Raw genomic sequence first — 19,277 nt, 5'->3', positions numbered from 1 at the left:
GCCCAACCAGTTCCAGCAACATACTGGTATGTTGCTGGACTTTGAGTGCTTATACCAGAATGATGCCTGCAGGTTTGGGTATCATCTTGGTATCATTTAGTGACAACTTTGTGTAAAAAAAAAAAAAAAAAAAAAAAAAAATTGTTTTTTTTGTCATTATTCAATCGCTTGCGGCAAAAAAATAAAATATTCAATGGGCTCAACATGCCTCTTATCAATTTCCTTAGGGTGTCTACTTTCCAAAATGGGGTCATTTGGGGGGGGGGGTTTGTACTGCCCTGCCATTTTAGCACCTCAAGAAATGAGATAGGCAGTCAAACTAAAAGCTGCGTAAATTCCAGAAAATGTACCTTAGTTTGTAGATGTGACAACTTTTGCGCAAACCAATAAATATGCAGTTATTGACTTTTTTTTTTTACAAAAGACATGTGGCTGAATACATTTTGGCCTAAATGTATGACTAAAATTGAGTTTATTGGATTTATTTGGAAAATATCATTTTTTTTCAAAATGTGTGGTCTTTTTACGTTTATATCGCAAAAAATAAAAATCGCAGAGTCAAACACCTTTAAAAGTAAGCTCTATTTGTGGGAAAAAAAGGACGCAAATTTCGTTTGGGTACAACATTGCATGACCGCGCAATTACCAGTTAAAGCAGCGCAGTGCCAAATTGTAAAAAGACCTCTGGTCATTTACCAGCAAAATGGTCCGGTCTGAAAGTGGTTAAACTAGTCAATCAATCAATGCATCCGGTATGCTTAGAGCCCCCAGAAAATAAATCCCAGGATTACTGTGTTGGATTTTTTCATCGATAAAATCGAAACCATCAGGAAAACAATTTGTCAGAAGAAAACATCCAACCTCAGCCAGCAAATACATAGAGAGGATGTCTACAACAACATTCCGCAACCGCCGAAATTTTCACTAACCCCAATTACCGCAGACACCACAAAAAACATCATCAAACTTCGTGACAGTACCTCCCCAATTGACATCATCCCCACAAAACTACTGAAAGAATGCTCCGACATTGTGGCTCCAACCATAATGCACCTCATAAACCGATCATTCCACGAAGGGATTGTTCCCAGCATCCTCAAACAAGGCATCGTCAAACCTCTACTTAAGAAACCAAACCTGGACCCTCAGGACCCAAACAACCGTAGGCCAATTACAAGCCTCAACACCATTTCGAAGATCATGGAGAAAGCAGTAGTACATCAGTTACAACTCCACCTGGATACTCACAAACTCATTGACCCACTGCAATCAGGCTTCCGCCCGGGTCATGGAACAGAAACAGCACTCCTTAAAATTTGGGCCGACGCCCTCGAAGCAGCAGATGACGGAGAGCCGTGTCTCCTCGTACTGTTAGACCTAAGCGCAGCGTTTTATACAGTAGACCACAATACTCTACTAGTCCACCTCACAGAAGTAGCCGGAGTCCAAGACCTAGATCTCCGATGGTTCGCGTCCTTCCTAGGAAATCGTTCACAGACAGTGAAACTAGGAAAATTCATCTCCGAATCTCAGGCAGTCACCTACGGAGTCCCTCAAGGATCTCCTTTGTCACCCGTTCTCTTAAACACATTTACATCCGCCCACTCCTCCAAATCATCAGATGTTCAGAACTTTGCTTCCACTCTTACGCTGATGACACGCAACTTTATTTCCGTATCAATGGAAAAAAAAGATCAACAACTTGAAAACTGCCTCGAATCAATAGAGGTCCTCGGCTATGGAATGTTCTACCAATCAACATCCGCCTGGAAGAAAATCACCTGGCTTTTAGGAAAAAACTCAAGACCTTCCTCTTCTAGCTGATGATCAAAGCTCGTCACAGCGTCTTGAGGCGATTCAGTTCGCATTGTGCGCTATACAAGTATTTCATTCAAAGCACAAAGCAGAGGTACACACAAAATATTTGCTTGACAACAATTCTAGCAAAGACAATGTTACCAAAATAACACTTCTGAAAATGCCTGTTTACACCCTTACGTGCCCAGCGCTCTGGTGTCTCTTAGTGTGACAGACTGCCTCTCTTCAGTTAAAAAGTCTTTCTGAAATGAGAGTGCCCGTGATATAAAGCCTCAGATGGAACTTGATTGGCAACCTCACCACTTCCCCCACAGCTATGCGGCGAGTGCCATGTGTGTGGACGTTACATCCATACACAGCACCATGTGACCTTGCGGACATGCCCCTCTGCGCCCTCAGGCCCTGCTAGGAACCCGAATGGCCAACACAAAGTAAGGCAAGTATCTGTAACATGTGGACATACTATACACCTCTACAAGAGGGGAGGTTCTGTCAGCAGATTTATAGTCTTTAAAACCCACAGAGGCACAGGGAGTTTCCCCAATGTTACTAGGTGGAAGTGCTGGCTTGTAATTAAACCATGCAGCTAAGTCAACCATTCAGCCACTGCTCATATAGAAGTTTATACACATCTCTGTATTAGCAACTGCTGTATTTTTACCAAATCCCACAAAATGTCTTTAAGAACCCCTCTCTGCCGCTGGGACCACACATATTTTGAGACATAGTGTAAGTTACTCCCTATAGAGGAGACATTTTTAAAGCATATAAAGTATATTGAAGGAAAATAGCTTTTTCCCCTTACCGTGTCCTCCCTGCAGGATACTGCTGATTTAACAGACAGATCCAACTTTCACCCATCACGGCGGGCAGCGTAGTTTAAACCTTCAAAGACTGGGGCCCTTTTAATAGGAGTTCTGCTCCTTTGGGCCTTGTATAGCACCCCTCAGGACAACTTTAGGTAATGTAGCAAGACGAAAAAAAGAGTCCTGGTTCCTAGAGTCCAGCTCTCAGAGAGAAGCTTACAGGCAAAACCTCGTTCTTGACTCGAGGTCCAGGTACCATCCTATGGCCTCAGTGGCGAGGATGGATACTGTTGTGGAGGTTCTTTTAAATCCAGCATGGATCCCTCCCTGGAGCTCCTCAGAGCACATCTCTCTTGACCAACACCTTAGACACTGGTGAAAAAAACTGAGTGATCCTGGAAGGGGGAGGGGTAACTTCCTTTTCATAGTCCCATCGTATGTGTTGTACGTCACCGCGTTCTTGGCGGTTGGAATTTGGTGTGACCATGTGTAGCCAAGACAGTTTGAGCGGAATTCCGATGGGAAAACCATCAGAGCTTTTTCTGACGAGAATTCCGATCGTGTGTACGTGGCATTACACTATCAGTGGCTATTTCCTCTGTCAATGCCCCACGCTGAGAGCTACAGAGGCAAGCGCTGAAAACTCACTCTGCTAAAAACAGAAAAAGTTGGAAGTCATGCTGCAGTTTGATCTGATATGACAGAAATTTGTATTTTTTTAGGAGACAACATATAGGTGGAGTTTTTGTGCTGGATCTCATACTATATTTAATAAAGGAGAAGCCCTGAAGATTTTTTATTTTTTTTGGCCAAGTAGAACTGAATGCAAAACTACTACTATACTACTGTATTATAGCTGTACCATCAAGTGAGAGGAAATCTTTCCAAAATTAATGAATACCTGCTAGTCACCAGAACTAGTGTCCCCAATGGAAAATTTCTCTTTTTCCTGTTTTTGGGGATTTTATTTTACTTTCTATTATAACTGTCACCGTGACAAATGGAGAGGGTGAATCTTCCCAACAGGCAAATATACGATATTAAAAACCTGACAGGTGTTCTAATCTCTCTCCACTCAATCTAAAACCAAGTGATACGTGGTAGATGATGTAAACACTGACTCAATGACATTTAGTTTGCTAATGCATTGCGTATTGTGAACTGCCATTGTTTTTTAAATAGAACACTTGAGCAGTGGTTTATCAAATGCAAATTTTCAGGTAAAGTACACTTTAATGAATTTTAGTGCACAAACACAATATTATATCAAATTTTTGGTAAATTATAAAAGATGATGTTACATGCGTACATAGATACCCAACATGTCATTCTTTAAAACTGGGTATGCCTGTGGCACAGCAACAAACTACGGTACAAAAATCTTTACAAGTGGTGCTTTAACCATTTTTTGGACCGCAGCATGCCGATATACATCCTAACTTTGAAGAGGGATATCCGTTATGGCAGCAGCTAGCTGCCATAACCCTGGTATCCTCTTCTTTGGCAGTCTGGTTTCTAATAATAGTGGTATCTGCGGTGGATTTGCCACAATGTCACTTTTATCCCGCTGCTTTTCGGTGCCCTTTGCCACCTCCCGGAGCCGTCGGTAGCAGCAGAGGCGATCGGATCCTCGTCCTTCCTGGGTATGGAGATGAGGGAGGGGAAGCTGGCCCCCACTCATCTTCATACCATTGCAGGGTGGACGTGACATCAAAACATCACTTCCACCCATAGCTCTTAAAGGGTCATTTAAAATTTTTTTTTATATATTATACATACATATATATATATATATATATATATATATATATATATATATATATATATATATATATATATATATACACACACACACACACACACACACACACACACACACATATACATATACATATATACATATATATATATATATATATATATATATATATATATATATATATATATATATATATATATATATATATATATATATATATATATATACACACACACACATACATACATATATATATATTTTTTCCTCAAATTACAATTTTTATTATTGCATTTTAGTGTAAACATGAGATCTGAGGTCTTTTTGACCCAAGGTCTCATATTTAAGAGGTCCTGTCATGCTTTTTTTCTATTACAAGTGATGTTTACATTACATGGGAATAAAAGTGATTTTTTTTAAAGAACAGTGTAAAAATTCAAAAAAGGTAAAATTAAAAAAAAAAAAATTTTTTTTCTTAACGCGCCACAACCTGCCGCGCTCGCGTGCAGAAGTGAACGCATAGGTGAGTAGCGCCCGCATAAGAAAACTGTGTTTAAACCACACATGCGAGGTATTGCTGTGATTGTTAGAGTGAGAGCAACATTTCTAGTCCTAGACCTCCTCTGTAACCCAAAACATGCAACCTGTAGATTTTTTTAAACTTCACCTATGGAGATTTTTTAGGGTAAAAGTTTGTTGCCATTACACGAGCTGGCACAATTTTGTAGCGTGACATGTTTGGTATCAATTTACTCGGCATAACAATCTTTCACAATATAAAAAAAAATTGGGTTAACTTTACTGTTGTCTTATTTAATAAAAAAAAGTATTTTTTACAAAAAAAAAAAAAGTGCACTTTTATAATCGTTGTGCAAATGCGGTGTGACAGAACGAATTGCAACAACCGCCATTTTATTTTCTAGGATGTTAGAAAAAAAAGAAAATAATGTATAACGTTTGGGGTGTTCTATGCAATTTTCTAGCAAAAAATAAATGTTTTTTTAAACTTGTAAACAAATCTCAGAAAGAGGCTTGGTCCTTAAGTGATTAAAAGCCTTTACAGGTGAACAGTTTAGAATTACACAGAAGGTCCGGCACTAATCTAGTGGTACTTTGCCAGTCATTAAAGAGTCCCTAAAAATTACAAACAATCGCTTTGAAATGACAGAACTCAATTCTTTTAGAACACGTGGGTGTATGCCATCTGGTTCAGGTACTTTATATTTATTTATTCTGTCTTAATATTTCTGAACCATATCAATTTTGAGCCAGAGTGGTTCATTTGAATTTGCAAACTGCAGAATAATAATGGTTTTGTGTTTATTACAGTTTTAGGCAACATACTTACTATAAACTTAAGAGGGCAATTAGAAAAGAGCCCAAAGGTGAAAATTATAAATCAACCCCTTAATGTTATCGTCAGCCACAAAATACTCACACATTTGTGACAATATTTATAAAGGCAACAAGACACTTATGTAGCCAATAAATTACCTTGTGTTTTTAGATGCATCAACCACAGACACAATACTGTCATGACTGACCCAGGCCAAACGATTTCCACTAGCGGAAAAGCTTACACTGTGGACCCAGCCACCATTGCCAGCACTTCCAAACTCCGACATTAGCTGCCCAAAAGGCATTTTTGATCCCCAAGGAGTGCTAGCTGGCTTCTCATCAACTTCCTTAATATATGCTGAGAACACCCTGCAAGCAAAAATAAATAAATAAAAAAAAGTATAATAAATATAATCTCATTCATACATACACATACATACATTATATTTATATATATATATATATATATATATACACACACATATATACACACACATATACATACACAAAAAACAATATTCTTATGAGTCCCCCTCTATTTAAGCCCCTTGAAAATACAACATAGTACATGAGACTTTCCAGTAAGAATACACTATATTCTCTTAACAGTCCTGTCCAACATACATCTAATTTAGCTTAAAGTTGAACTCTGGGCAGAAATATTTTTCCATGTTGTTGCTGGCGCTTTCCTACTTTGAACAGATATGTATGGCATCCGTTTCTACAGGCTGTAGTTTAACAGAAAAAGAATGTGCATTATTTAACCACTTAACCAATTCCCCACCTGCCCATTTTCATGACGTTCGCTGATGGGATCTCCCATCCTGGGCAGGCATTATATGACATCCTCGGCTCCCCGTAGTATAGGGGTCGCGTGCCGCTTCACAGAGGAACCTATGTGCGTGCCCACAATGTCCGCCAGGCACTCACGATTGCTTGTTACAGAGCAGGACCGTGGATCTGTGTGTGTAAACACATTCTGTCAGGGGAGAGGAGACAGATCATGTGTTCACCGATCGGTCTCCTCCCCCTACAGTTTAGAATCACTCCCTAGGTAACGCATTTAACCCCATGATCGCCCCCTAGTGTTAACTCCTTCACTGCCAGTGACATACAGCAATCAGTGCATATTTATAGCACCGATCACTGTATAATTTGTCAGTGGTCCCAGAATAGTATCAAAAACGTCCGATATGTCTGTCACAATGTCACAAAATAAATAAATCACAGATCACCGCCAGAACTAGTTAAAAAAAAATTAATCAAATAAAATGCCATAAATCTATTCCCTATTTTGCAGACACTATAATTTTTGTACAAACCAATCAATATACGCTTATTGCGATTTTTTTTACCAAAAATATGTAGAAGAATATATAATCAGCTTAAACTGATAAAGAAATGTGTTTTTTTTAAAATGTGGGATATTTATTATAGCAAAAAATTTTGTTTTTCTTCAAAAATCGGCAGCTTTTTTCTGTTTATAGCGCAAAAAAGAAAAACCGCAGGGGTGATCAAATACCACCAAAAGAAAGATTTGTGGGGGAAAAAAAAAAGGACATCAATTTTGTTTGGGTACGTCGCACTACAGCGCAATTTTCAGTTAAAGTGACGCAGTGCTTTGGTCATTAACAGGGTAAATCCTTCCGGGGCTGAAGTGGTTAAATCACAGGCTTCATTCCCTGTGATTTCTATTCTGTAAGACCGATGGCTACTGTTCCCTCCATCACCACAGCCACCGGTCTTGTAACTTTGCCATTGTAGTTCTGCGAGTGTAATGGGCGAGTCTAGGCAATACTAGACTCCTGGTCTGTACCTCGCACTCACAAGCATCAGAGCACAGACCTGCCCTCAACTCAAACTCAGCCTTGCTCTTCTCTCAACCCCACCTTCACCCAAAAGGCAATACAGAAAGTCCTCCTCTCAGAGTGGAAGTAGGGATTTTTTTTCTCCCAACAAGATGGTGTCATAGGGTCCTGAAAATCAAGCATTACAAAAAACAAAAACAAGACAAGTTGATTTTTTTTTTTGCAATGCTAGGTGCAATGGGGGCAGGACAATGATACAAGGAAGTGCCTGTGAGCAGCCACATTCAGCGGCACACATGCCAAGTTGTGGGTGAATCAGAGGATTACTGAATGTCTAGATTAGACTGCGGTTTCTAATCTGACATTTAGCAATTTTTTTAGTGCATAAAATAAACGTTTTATTTCTTATTCACATAAAGGGGATTTCACTGTTTTTACCTGGAATTCTACTTTAAGTGTGCCTTAGGTAGCCATTTTAACAGCTGTTATATAGATAGAAATAATATATTTGTTTATAAACAATAGATATAACAAAAAGATATACACTGCACTGCAGGTATAGATGTCATCCTGTGAAAAAATACAGCAATGAATCTATGCAAATTACTTATTTGCTAACTGTTTCTTAGCCAGAAGGTTGGAATGTTAAATGAAAAATAGTTTTGAGGCATGTCTGGGATTATTTTTTTTCCTACACAATTAAACAATTGAATCAACATTTTCCAAGAGTGGTGATGCCATACTTTTTCCAGGGGTTGTATACTGTTTTTTCGTGTGTGTGTTGCTGTTGGGGGAGATTTTCCTTTACCACTTGAGTGAGCAAAATCTATGGAATCTGAGGTAAAAACCCACCCCCCAACTCTTTCCCACGCCAGTCAAAATGTATAAAAAAAAAAAAAAAAAAGGGGGGGGGGGGGGGGGGGATCAGGTTGAACTGGATAGACTGGTGTCTTTATTCAACCTTACTAACTATGAAACGTGCTATATTATTCCCTGAAGAAGTCACGTGACCATGAAGATACGTGTTGAATTGGATTAGACGGGCATCCGTCTAATCCACAAGCTCGATGCTCGTTTTTTTACCTGTCATGCAAGTACCTTAAAGCTGTAACCCCAATAAATTACCCAGTGTTCATATACTTCACTATTTGGGTCCCTTTTTCCTTTTTACTTCATTGCTCATGGATTTGGGAGGCTGTCTACTGAGGTACACAGAGGCAATATAGCACTGTATATGAGGATCGTATATATATATATATATATATATATATATATATATATATATATATATATATATATATATATATATATATATATCAGGTTACCAAGGCAAATTTGGACACCAACCCCATCAAAGTTTCCCTGGACACCATTGAACATGAATACTAGGCGATAGCCACTGCAAGATCCCGGATTCACTCATCACTATTTACATCACGCTGTTCCCTTACAGCGGTAAGGTAAAGAGCTATTGCACTTTGGAGGTGTTTATACACTTAAGAGGATTCACATCACTTATTCACTGAAATACTGTATCTACAGATTGTCACTTGGAGCACAGCACTTTATCAAGTTTTTCTGGATACCTATGTGCACTGTTGGACTCTATTTCTATATGGTGTCAGAATTAGCACTTGGATCCTATTTTTCTATGCCATTTTTTCAATTTTCTGGAACGTTTAATTCTATGCGATTATGTAGCATTTAGTATGCAATTTTTTAATGAAATTTTGCACATGGGACGTACGCTATTTATGGTAGCCATCATTCACTAGAGTGCAAGACCACATATTGATTTTTATTTAACATACTATAAACTTTAATATGCTCACAGACAGTTTCCAAATGTAATCTTTTAACGAATGTCTAAAAACAGAACAAAGATCAAATTATGTCAATAGTAACCAAATAAATAAAAATATTGTACCTAGTCTTGAAATCACAAGATCCTGCAGCCAAAAGTACATTATTTGGGTGCCAGTCCAGGCTTAGCACAGTAGAACGAATTGGTTTCTTGATGTGTTTGCTGACCCACCTGAGGAAGATAAGATATTTGTTGCAATACCCTTGAGTGTGCAAATTTAAAAGCCAATCCAAAAAAATAATAATAAATAAAAAAACTGATTCTAAATAGAACACTTTTAGGAATTGTTCCACAGTGCCACCAGCTAAATAGATTAGCGTGGCTTATTTTAAGCTGCATTTTACAGTTAAGAAATTGTAAATATTTCAATATGCATAGTCTGACTACAGATTCAGTTTAAAGTTGAAGTTGAGTCACCAGACAGAAAGATGCAGTTAAAATGGGAGAACAAAAAAAGAAAAAAAAAAAAAAAAACCACACACACTTACCTACTTATACAAATAAATTGCAAAAGCATAATAAAACTATCTTCTAAAATCAGTTGCTTCACAACACAGCTTTATTTTTTAAAGAAGCAATATTTATTATTAATAATTATTATTATTAACATTGGATTTTTTACTTGCCAGTAGAATCCATTCCTTGGAGTACAAGGGCCACACCATTAGGGCCCCTTTACACTGCTCTGTAGCAAAATCACAGTAAAACATGAGTTTTTGGATTGCCTACACTTGAGAAAAATGGACATGCAACTCAAAAAGGCACCAAACCCACAAATCACTGTTTTTAATCTCAATTTCATTAATTTCAATGGGAAGCTGCGTTTTTCAAAACCACACCAAGGATGCAGCAAGGTAGGACTTTTTAAAACACATCGCACCTGTAACGCAGTGGTGTGAAGAGTCCCATAGGTTTTAAAAGGGAAACATTTTTCTTGCGAGGTAAAACTTATCAGTGTGGACCCATAGCGCTCCCAGATGCAGAGGAACCAAAGCTGTGTCGGTGGCAGTCCGTCAGAACGATTGGTGAACAATAGCTGAGCGTTCTGAAAAACGTGCTCAGATTACATAGAAGGCTGTCCAGCGCTCTGTAATGACAAAAAGGAAGCCGAGGGCACATGAAGCTGCTGCAATAGCACAAAAAACGTGGTCCGGCTTCAAGAAAATGGCCGCCAGTGTCCCGATAGGGAATCACGGGGAAAATGGCCGCTTGAAGCCCAGAAGCATGCTGTCCTTTGCCCACATTGCCCACCAGCCAGTGCCATGAGAGACTGAAAAAAAACAACATGTGGCAGAGACACAGCGCTGCACCGACACAGGGGCAAACCCCACAGGCACCTCCCGGGAGTTTAAGCACTCAGGATCCAGGTACCCCCAGTCAGCCAGAACCCAGGTGAGAGCCCAGGGGCAAACACCGCTTAGTATCCATGCACAGCCCCCCCCCCCCGTGAGGGGGGGAAAGGAGGGGAGATAGGGACAGGGGAGAGAAGAGAGGGGGGTGAGGGGGCCCCCCCCCCGAATCGACCTCTCAGGGAATGCCCAGCTGCTCAACCCTGCCAAGACCGGGAGAGCTGTACTTACCAGTCCTAAAGAGCTGGGAGACATTTCATTGTAGTCAACTCCTGATCAGTACAGGGAAGGTTACTGGCCCGGCATACTACGCAGAAATCAGTAGCCTGGTCATATGTATGCCCTGGAACATAAAAGGCCACGACCAGCTCTGGAGCTGAGGTATGTCATGGCCTACCGAGCCGTAGCTGCGACCTGCACATGCTTGATGGCCGGACAGGGGAGACTACAAGGATAAGTGAACCAGCCTGTCACTCACCTGGCTGTTGATAGAAGATCACATGATAATCCAACTTGCGCAAAAAGCCAAGCTTCTGCATCAAAAAACACGGACCTATGGGCCCGCAGGGTTCCTAGGTCTCATCTCCTTCACTAGGCAAAATAAAACTGAGGCTGCTAGTGCAGAGTGTGGGGGATTGTAGCCTAAGGGACCGCCCCCCCGTGGCGGAACTAAAGTTCTCAAGTGTTGTATTACAACTTTGCCCAGTATCTCCTAGTGATAGGGCTAACAACCCATTTTGTTACAGAGAAGAGCTGTGTCAGTCGGTGAATATAATGCTGCGTACACACGGTCAAACTGTATGATGTACTTAGTCTGGCGGAAAAGTACGCCAGACTGTCCGTCGGAATTTCCGAACGGGCTACTTGCCCACACACAGCACTTTTTGAGCGGACTAATACGGCGTACTAAGTCCGCCGTACTATCCGCCCTACTTTTGAAATGAACGGACTCGCCCACACACGCGGAGGAAAGTCCGCTCATTTCGAGCGCGTCTCCAGGTAGGCGGGGCCCGCGAAGGAGACATCGCTGGCCCCGCCGCCTGGTATGGACTTAAAGGGGAACCCCAACAAAAAACGGCGTGGGGGTCCCCCCCAAGTCCACAACAGACCCTTGTCCGAGCACGCTACCCGGCCGGCCAGGAAAGGGGGGCGAGCGAGCGCCCCCCCCTCCTGAGCCGTACCAGGCCGCGTGCCCTCAACATGGGGGGTGCCTTGGGGAAGGGGGGGCCGCGCGGCCCCCCCACCCCAAAGCACCTTGTCCCCATGTTGATGAGGACAAGGGCCTCTTCCCGACAACCCTGGCCGTTGGTTGTCGGGGTCTGCGGGCGGGGGGGCTTATCGGAATCCGGGAGCCCCCTTTAATAAGGGGGCCCCCCGGATACCGGCCCCCCCACCCTATGTGAATGAGTATGGGGTACAATGTACCCCTTCCCATTCACCTGTAAAATAAAAGTACAAAAAAAACACAACACACGAGATAAAATACTTTATTGTACAGCTCCGGGGGGCCTTCTCGCCGGACTCCTCCGCTATCTTCTTGTAGCTCTTTTGCTAGCGGAGGAGTCCGGCTTTCTTCCTCGCCGCCGGCCTCTTCTCCCGACTTCGGGGGTCTTGTCCCCCTCTTCGGTTCTTCTGCCGGGCCACCGCGCCTTCTTATAGCTCTTTTACAGGCGGTGGCCCGGTCTTCTGTCGCCGTCGCCGCCTTCCGCTCTTCTTCTTCTCCAGGAGATGTTGATTCGACGCTCTCTCCGGCCACAATGCCAGGGCCGTGCTGCGCGGCCACTTATATAGGGACAAGGGGCGGTGTCACATGGCTTTATGTCACATGGGTTAGTCACATGGGTTGATGTCAAATGGGGACTATGACATCGTAAGGGGGCGGGGTCACCATGTGACACCAACCCATGTGACATAAAGCCACGTGACACCACCCCTTGTCCCTATATAAGTGGCCGCGCAGCACGGCCCTGGCATTGTGGCCGGAGAGAGCGTCGAGTCAACATCTCCTGGAGAAGGAGGAGAAGAAGGAGAAGGAGAAGAAGGAGAAGAGCGGAAGGCGGCGACAGAAGACCGGGCCACCGCCTGTAAAAGAGCTATAAGAAGGCGCGGTGGCCCGGCAGAAGAACCGAAGAGGGGGACAAGACCCCCGAAGTCGGGAGAAGAGGCCGGCGGCGAGGAAGAAAGCCGGACTCCTCCGCTAGCAAAAGAGCTACAAGAAGATAGCGGAGGAGTCCGGCGAGAAGACCCCTGAAGACGGAAGACCCCCGGAGCTGTGCAATAAAGTATTTTATCTCGTGTGTTGTGTTTTTTTTTTGTACTTTTATTTTACAGGTGAATGGGTAGGGGTACATTGTACCCCATACTCATTCACATAGGGTGGGGGGCCGGTATCCGGGGGCCCCCTTATTAAAGGGGGCTCCCGGATTCCGATAAGCTCCCCGACCGCAGACCCCGACAACCATCGGCCAGGGTTGTCGGGAAGAGGCCCTTGTCCTCATCAACATGGGGACAAGGTGCTTTGGGGTGGGGGCCGCGCGGCCCCCCCTTCCCCAAGGCACCCCCCATGTTGAGGGCACGCGGCCTGGTACGGCTCAGGAGGGGGGGGGGCTCGCTCGCCCCCCTTTCCTGGCCGGCCGGGTAGCGTGCTTGGACAAGGGTCTGCTGTGGACTTTGGGGGGACCCCCACGCCGATTTTTTTCGGCGTTGGGGTTCCCCTTTAAGTCCATACCAGGCGGCGGGGCCAGCGACGTCTCCTTCGCGGGCCCCGCCTACCTGGATACCCGCTCGAAATGAGCGGACTTTTCTCCGGGCGGGAAAAGTCTGCTCATTTCAAAAGTACGGCGGACCTGCATACACACGGCCGGATTGTCCGCCGAAATGCGAGTACGACGGACAGAATTTCGAAAAAAACGAAATTCTTAGTACGCCGGACTGCACGCTGAAAAAGTCAGCTGAAGCCCACACACGAGCGGACTGTCCGCTGAAATGTGTTTTGGCGGACTAAGTAGGCCATACAGTCCGCCCGTGTGTACGCGGCATAAGAGAAATGAGCACATGGAGATAAGCATCCCTTATGTCTACTGATGCAAAAATAAAAAAAATCCCCCTGCTGGAGTGATGCCACCACTGAATGCATCAATTAAATGCGAAGACACTGCATTGTGAGAAACCCATTTAGATTATTGGGGTTCAGCATCGGCTGCACATTGCTGTTTGGCTTTAGGACCGTGAAGAGTAGAACCTGAGGAATCTTTTGGTCACAGGAACCGGCTTAATCATCCCCTGAATAACAAGTTAATAGAGCATCTAAAATAGAGAATCTCTTTTTTGCGGATCTACAGGTATAATTGATCTCATAAAACGCGGAGTAAAAATTTAATATCTAAGCTGCATCTGTAGGAAATGTCTAAGACTGCATTCTGCTAGGCTTCTGCAAAAGCCAGCAGACTCCCCCTCACCTGCTTGAGTGGGGTCACCCCTGCATAACGAAGTGGACTTGGAATCTGGCTTACCTGACTTGGGTGGCAAGGGCCTTCTTTGCCCTTGACTTTCTGCCTGGACTTGACTGCCTGGGAGCGCTGAAAAGATTGCTTAGAAGAAGAGGAGGAATAATCTGCCGGAGCAACTGACCCTCCATAAGCTGGATGCTTATCCTTTTTCTTGAGTGGCAAGAGGAAGCCCTTTCCACCAGAGATCTTTGGATGCATTTATCCAAATCCTCCCTGAACAAGCGTTCCCACATGAAAGGGAAAAACTCTAGGCAACTTTTTACAGGGCAGTTGCGCAGACCAGCTTTTCGACCAAAGAACCCTCCACATGTGAGCAGACAAGAGCAAAACGAGAAATCTGCTGGATAGAGTCTTTCAGGGCATGCATCGCAAAACACAGAGCCAGGGGCAACTCTGCTAACCCTTCACCAGTGTCTGCCTCCACATGAGATGGGTCCTTTCTTACCAACCACTTAATGCGATCCTTAAGGCTTTGGCAAATACGAATGGTTGCTACTGCAGGCTGAATAGTAGAGCCTGCCAAGGCAAAGGAGGCCTTCAACAGTCTCCAACCTATTGCAGGCGGGTCCTTAAAAACCTGGATATTATCCACCAGGCAAGTCAAATTCTTATTAAAAGTAGAAGCATGGCCAAAGCTATTTTGGCCCTACTTCTCCTATGGATCACAGAACCAGAAGTGCCAGTGGGTGACCTGGAAAGAGGAGATTCAAACCACATGCAAACCACTTTAATTGCTACACAATAGCCCCAAGGGAATCCTTCGCTACCAGGGTCACCCACCCCCCAAAGGCTGTACCCAGCGTTTCATATCTGCAGGGTCCAGCACCACATGGACACATTACGGGCGATTCCTGCAAACATCCATATCCATCATAGTGGGGCCCAGGTAGCATCCTAGAGTCATAGCTGTAGGAATGGATTTGGCCGACAGATCTCCTGATCTCTGCTGGAATCGCTTGAGAATCTGGTAACACTATACAGAGAACTTCAGTGGCCATCACCTTTAGCAACTGTGCAAAACAGGAGGTTGTTTCTGAGTAGGAGGGGTTATATGACCGACTGTTTGGTCTGCCAGTGTCCATTCACCTACAGGTGAAACACAACCTAGGTAGTCATATCTATAGCCTGCTCTGTGTCCTGTGATGTATAAGAAATGTGGTATACACAATGACACAAATGAGATTTGCCCTGTAAGGGCTCACACAGGCGTAAAAAAATAAAAAAATAAAAATAAATAAAAAACACTGGCAGAGCAACAACTGAGCTAGTCAAAGCAAAGGGCTGGGGAATTTATAGAGAACACAAACAAAAAAAAGTCTTGTAGGTGTTTACTAGCTCGACGGGACAACCCCACCCCCCCTTCACACAGCACACAGGGACAGAGATAAGGCAGTCAATCAGCTGGAGGTCCATCACATTACCATTTTTGTCTCGGTATCAGGAAGAAATGATTCATGCTGATCGAGAATGGAAGCAGCATACAAAGACATGCTCCTAATTGAGACAAGTACACACTATAGAGAGATATGCCTTGTTCATATTTCAAGTCTGTGCTTTACAACCACTTTAATCAAACAGCTGATCTTATAATACAATTTCTGTTTAGAATTCTAAGCAGAATTCTAGGTGCATCTAGGATTCTAGGAGAAAATGCTCACCAGTCGTTTTCTGACTCAAAGTAGCACACGGATATAAGTCTTGCTCCACTCCCCACTGCAAACTTATTTTCCAAAGGTGACCACTTGACAAAGGTTGCTGCTCGATTTATACGCAAGATAACCAATGTAGGTTTCCATACGCCATCTTTTTGGCTCCACACATAAGCATTCCGATCAGCTCCACAGGTCACTATACGATCACTTTTTGGAGCCCAGTCTATGCCTTAAAAAAAAAAAAAAAAAAGAGAAAAAAAAATATTACAATTTTGAAAATATATTTAACCACCACCAGTTACTTTACTGTGGGTGGGCGGGACATGCATCCACTAGTGGAGTAAGTGTGGCTGTCCCCACCACTGGACACAGCAGATTGCAGCTCCTGGGACTGGGCTGCTTTAAGCAATGAAGAAATTAAAGAAAACTGTGAAAGTAATTTTTTTCAGTTATTTTAACAAGGTTTTTCACACACACACACACACACACACACACACACAATTACATCCCAAAGCATATTCTGCTACTCCTCCCGAGTACGGGGATAGCACAAACATGAGGTTTTTTTTTTTATAGCCTAGGAGGGGGTCCAAAATCCAAGGAACACTTTGGGTTTTCATGGAGCATAAATGACATCTAATTTCCTAACTACCTATGACATTTCTTTAGTTACTGAAGTGCCAGGACAGAAGAAACACACAATGGCCTAACTTTGGAAAGCAAAAGCTCCAAGGTATCTTTTGAAAGCCATAGCGAGTCTTTTGAAAAGTTAATTTTTGCCACAACTTATTGGAAAATGCAGGATTTTTTTTTTTTTTTTTTTTACAAAGTTGTCAATAAGATATTAAGTTAACAGATAAGCCTAGCCACACACAGGAGCTCAAAATCCAAGATCCACCTTTATGGGCATACATTTTACACATCTAATTTACTGATTACCCATTACATTTATGGACTGGCTGCACTATTAAGACTTATTCAGATGTGAAAATATGGGACGGTAAAACCTTGCAGTTGGGCCAGGGTTTTACTGCCCCCAAACCACTCTCCTGCTTACTGCATCAGCTGGAGATGTACACAGGCTGTGGCTCCAATGCTTTGCTTCTCAGTCATGGCAGAAATTATATTCTCCGTTTCTTTCAGTAGGTATAGCAACCATTGACTGCGAGTGAGAAAAGGAATTTTCTAGGGTCCAAAGGTTTAAAGCAAGCCATAAGGAGGCCATACAATGCCTTCTCACCACCTGTCAAATGCTCTCTGAGGAGTAATCCAAACACTGATTGCTCTTCAGAGCGAACTGCACATGTGAAGGCCTTATGGTGACACTGGGACTGGTGTGGTGGTAACTGGATACACATAAAAAACCCTTTTGACTTCAAACCAGCATCAGTTCTAGGCACACACAATGTTTGTGCACAAAAAGTTTGAAGGAACTCGGCAGGTAGGTTGTTCCAAACATTTTGGAGAACCACAGATCTTCCATGAATGTAGGTTGCCTCTACATGTAATCCCAGACAGACTCAATGTTTAGATCAGGGCCAAACCGTCAACTTCAGGACTCCTCTTTTTTATGTTGAAGATCGTTCTTAACCACTACAATACAGGGCACTTTCACCCCCTTCCTTCCCAGCCCAATTCTCAGCTTTTAGCGCTCTCGCATTTTCAATGACAATTGCGCGGTCATGCTACTCTTTACCCAAATGAAATTTTTATCATTTTGTTTGCACAAATAGAGCTTTATTTTGGTGGCATTTATTCATGACTCAGTTTTTTTATTTTTTGCAATAGAAGCAAAAAATAGCATAAATTTGGAAAAAAAAAATATATATTTTCTTCTATTTTAAAGAAATCCAATAAAATCAAATTTTGTCATAAATTTAAGCCAAAATGTATTCTGCTACATGTCTTTGGTAAAAAAAATTCAGTTAAGTGTATAATAATTTGTTTGTGTGATCACGGACATATGTACGCAAATGATCATGTGCAGGTGATCACGTACATATGTGTGCAGATAATCATTGGGACATGTGATTTTAGTGGGACATATGTTTTTAATACTGGGGACATGTGTGTTTTGGGGACATTGTGTTTACACTGTCTTTTACACTAGGTTGGTGACCAGTGAGTAAAAAAAAAAAATAATAAAAAAAAAAAGCTCATACTCACTGATCACCAGCCGGCTTTAGCGATCCGCTCTCCTCATCCAGGACTTCCGTGTGAGGAGAGGAGAGACGATTGCCTAGCAACCGGCTGTTTACATCACATGACAGCTGTGATTGGACACGGCCGTCATGTGATCAGGAGGGCCAATCACAGAGCCCTCCTGCCGATCCGAGATGCGCCGTGTCCGGGTGACATGAGCGTGTGCGATCCCCCTTCTTCTGAAGGACGTTCGGGAATGTCCAATCAGAAGAAGAGAGCTCCCACCCGGCCGTATAAATACATTGGCCGGGTGAGAAGTAGTGGCTGTGCGTTTGGGGCCGTTGCCCTGCTGCAGAATAAAACTGATGATATGGCATGATCGAGAAGTAGTTGCCTGTATTGAAGACACCAATGAACGGGCAACGCTGAGGACCGTAGATGCAATGGTCAGCCAAGGAAACCTAATGCAGTAGATTAAAAACATCATGCTTTCTTCCCTATCAGAAAATGTCCAGTAGTGCCATCAGCACAGAACTGGCAAAAACCAGTTGGACCCAGGTGCATCCATCTATTGTCTGGATAAGTCTGGCTAGAACCAATTTTCATGGAGGAATTGCGGCTAAAAAGACATACCTCTGATGTGGAAACAATGCTAAGAGACTCAATGTTGCACAAAAACATACAAACTAGGGTGCAGAAAAATGGCAGCAGGTGCTCTAGACCAATGAGTCAAAATTTTAAATATTTGGCTGTAGCAGGAGGCAGTTTGTTTACAGGAGGGCTGACTGGAGAGCTGTACAGTAAAGAATGTTGGCAGGCAACAGTGAAGCATGGTGGAGGTTCCTTGCAAGTTTGGCCCTGCATTTATGCAAATGGAGTTGAGGATTTAGTCAGGATCAATGGTGTCTTCAATGCTGATTGATACTGGCAGATACTTTATCCATCATGCCATACCATCAGGGAGGCGCGTGACTGGCCCTAATTTTTTTCTGAAACAGGACAATGACCCAAAACATACAGACAATGTCACTAAGATCAATCTTCAGAGTAAAGAACAGTCCTGGAAGTGATGGCTTGACCCCCCCCCCCCATAGAGCCCTGATCTCAATATTGAGTCTGTCTGGGATTACATTAAGAGACTAGATAGATTTGAGGCAGACCACAGCCACAAAAGATCGGTGGCTAGATCTCCCAGATGTTTTAACCACTTCAATACCAGGCCTATTCTGGCACTT

General features: G+C 43.0%; 1 protein-coding gene across 2 annotated transcripts in view; it reads right to left on the bottom strand.

Annotated features, from left to right (window-relative positions):
* The window catches only part of ARPC1A (actin related protein 2/3 complex subunit 1A), a 64,697-nt gene that overhangs the window by 23,466 nt on the left and 21,954 nt on the right, over positions 1-19,277 (bottom strand). For both annotated transcript variants that reach the window (XM_077448763.1, XM_077448764.1), the window contains exons 4-6: positions 15,907-16,129; positions 9,454-9,561; positions 5,875-6,087 (exon numbers count right to left, since the gene is read on the bottom strand). In XM_077448763.1, the coding sequence (XP_077304889.1) occupies positions 5,875-6,087; positions 9,454-9,561; positions 15,907-16,129 (544 nt within the window). The remainder of the gene's footprint in view (positions 1-5,874; positions 6,088-9,453; positions 9,562-15,906; positions 16,130-19,277) is intronic.

Source organism: Lithobates pipiens, unplaced genomic scaffold, assembly GCF_037356315.1.
Source record: "Lithobates pipiens isolate NorthernLeopardFrog02 unplaced genomic scaffold, aLitPip1_a1.2 Scaffold_22, whole genome shotgun sequence".
In the NCBI taxonomy this organism is placed as follows: Eukaryota; Metazoa; Chordata; class Amphibia; order Anura; family Ranidae; genus Lithobates; species Lithobates pipiens.
Note: the sequence above shows the minus strand (reverse complement) of the source record. Positions and strands in the feature narration are given on the sequence as shown.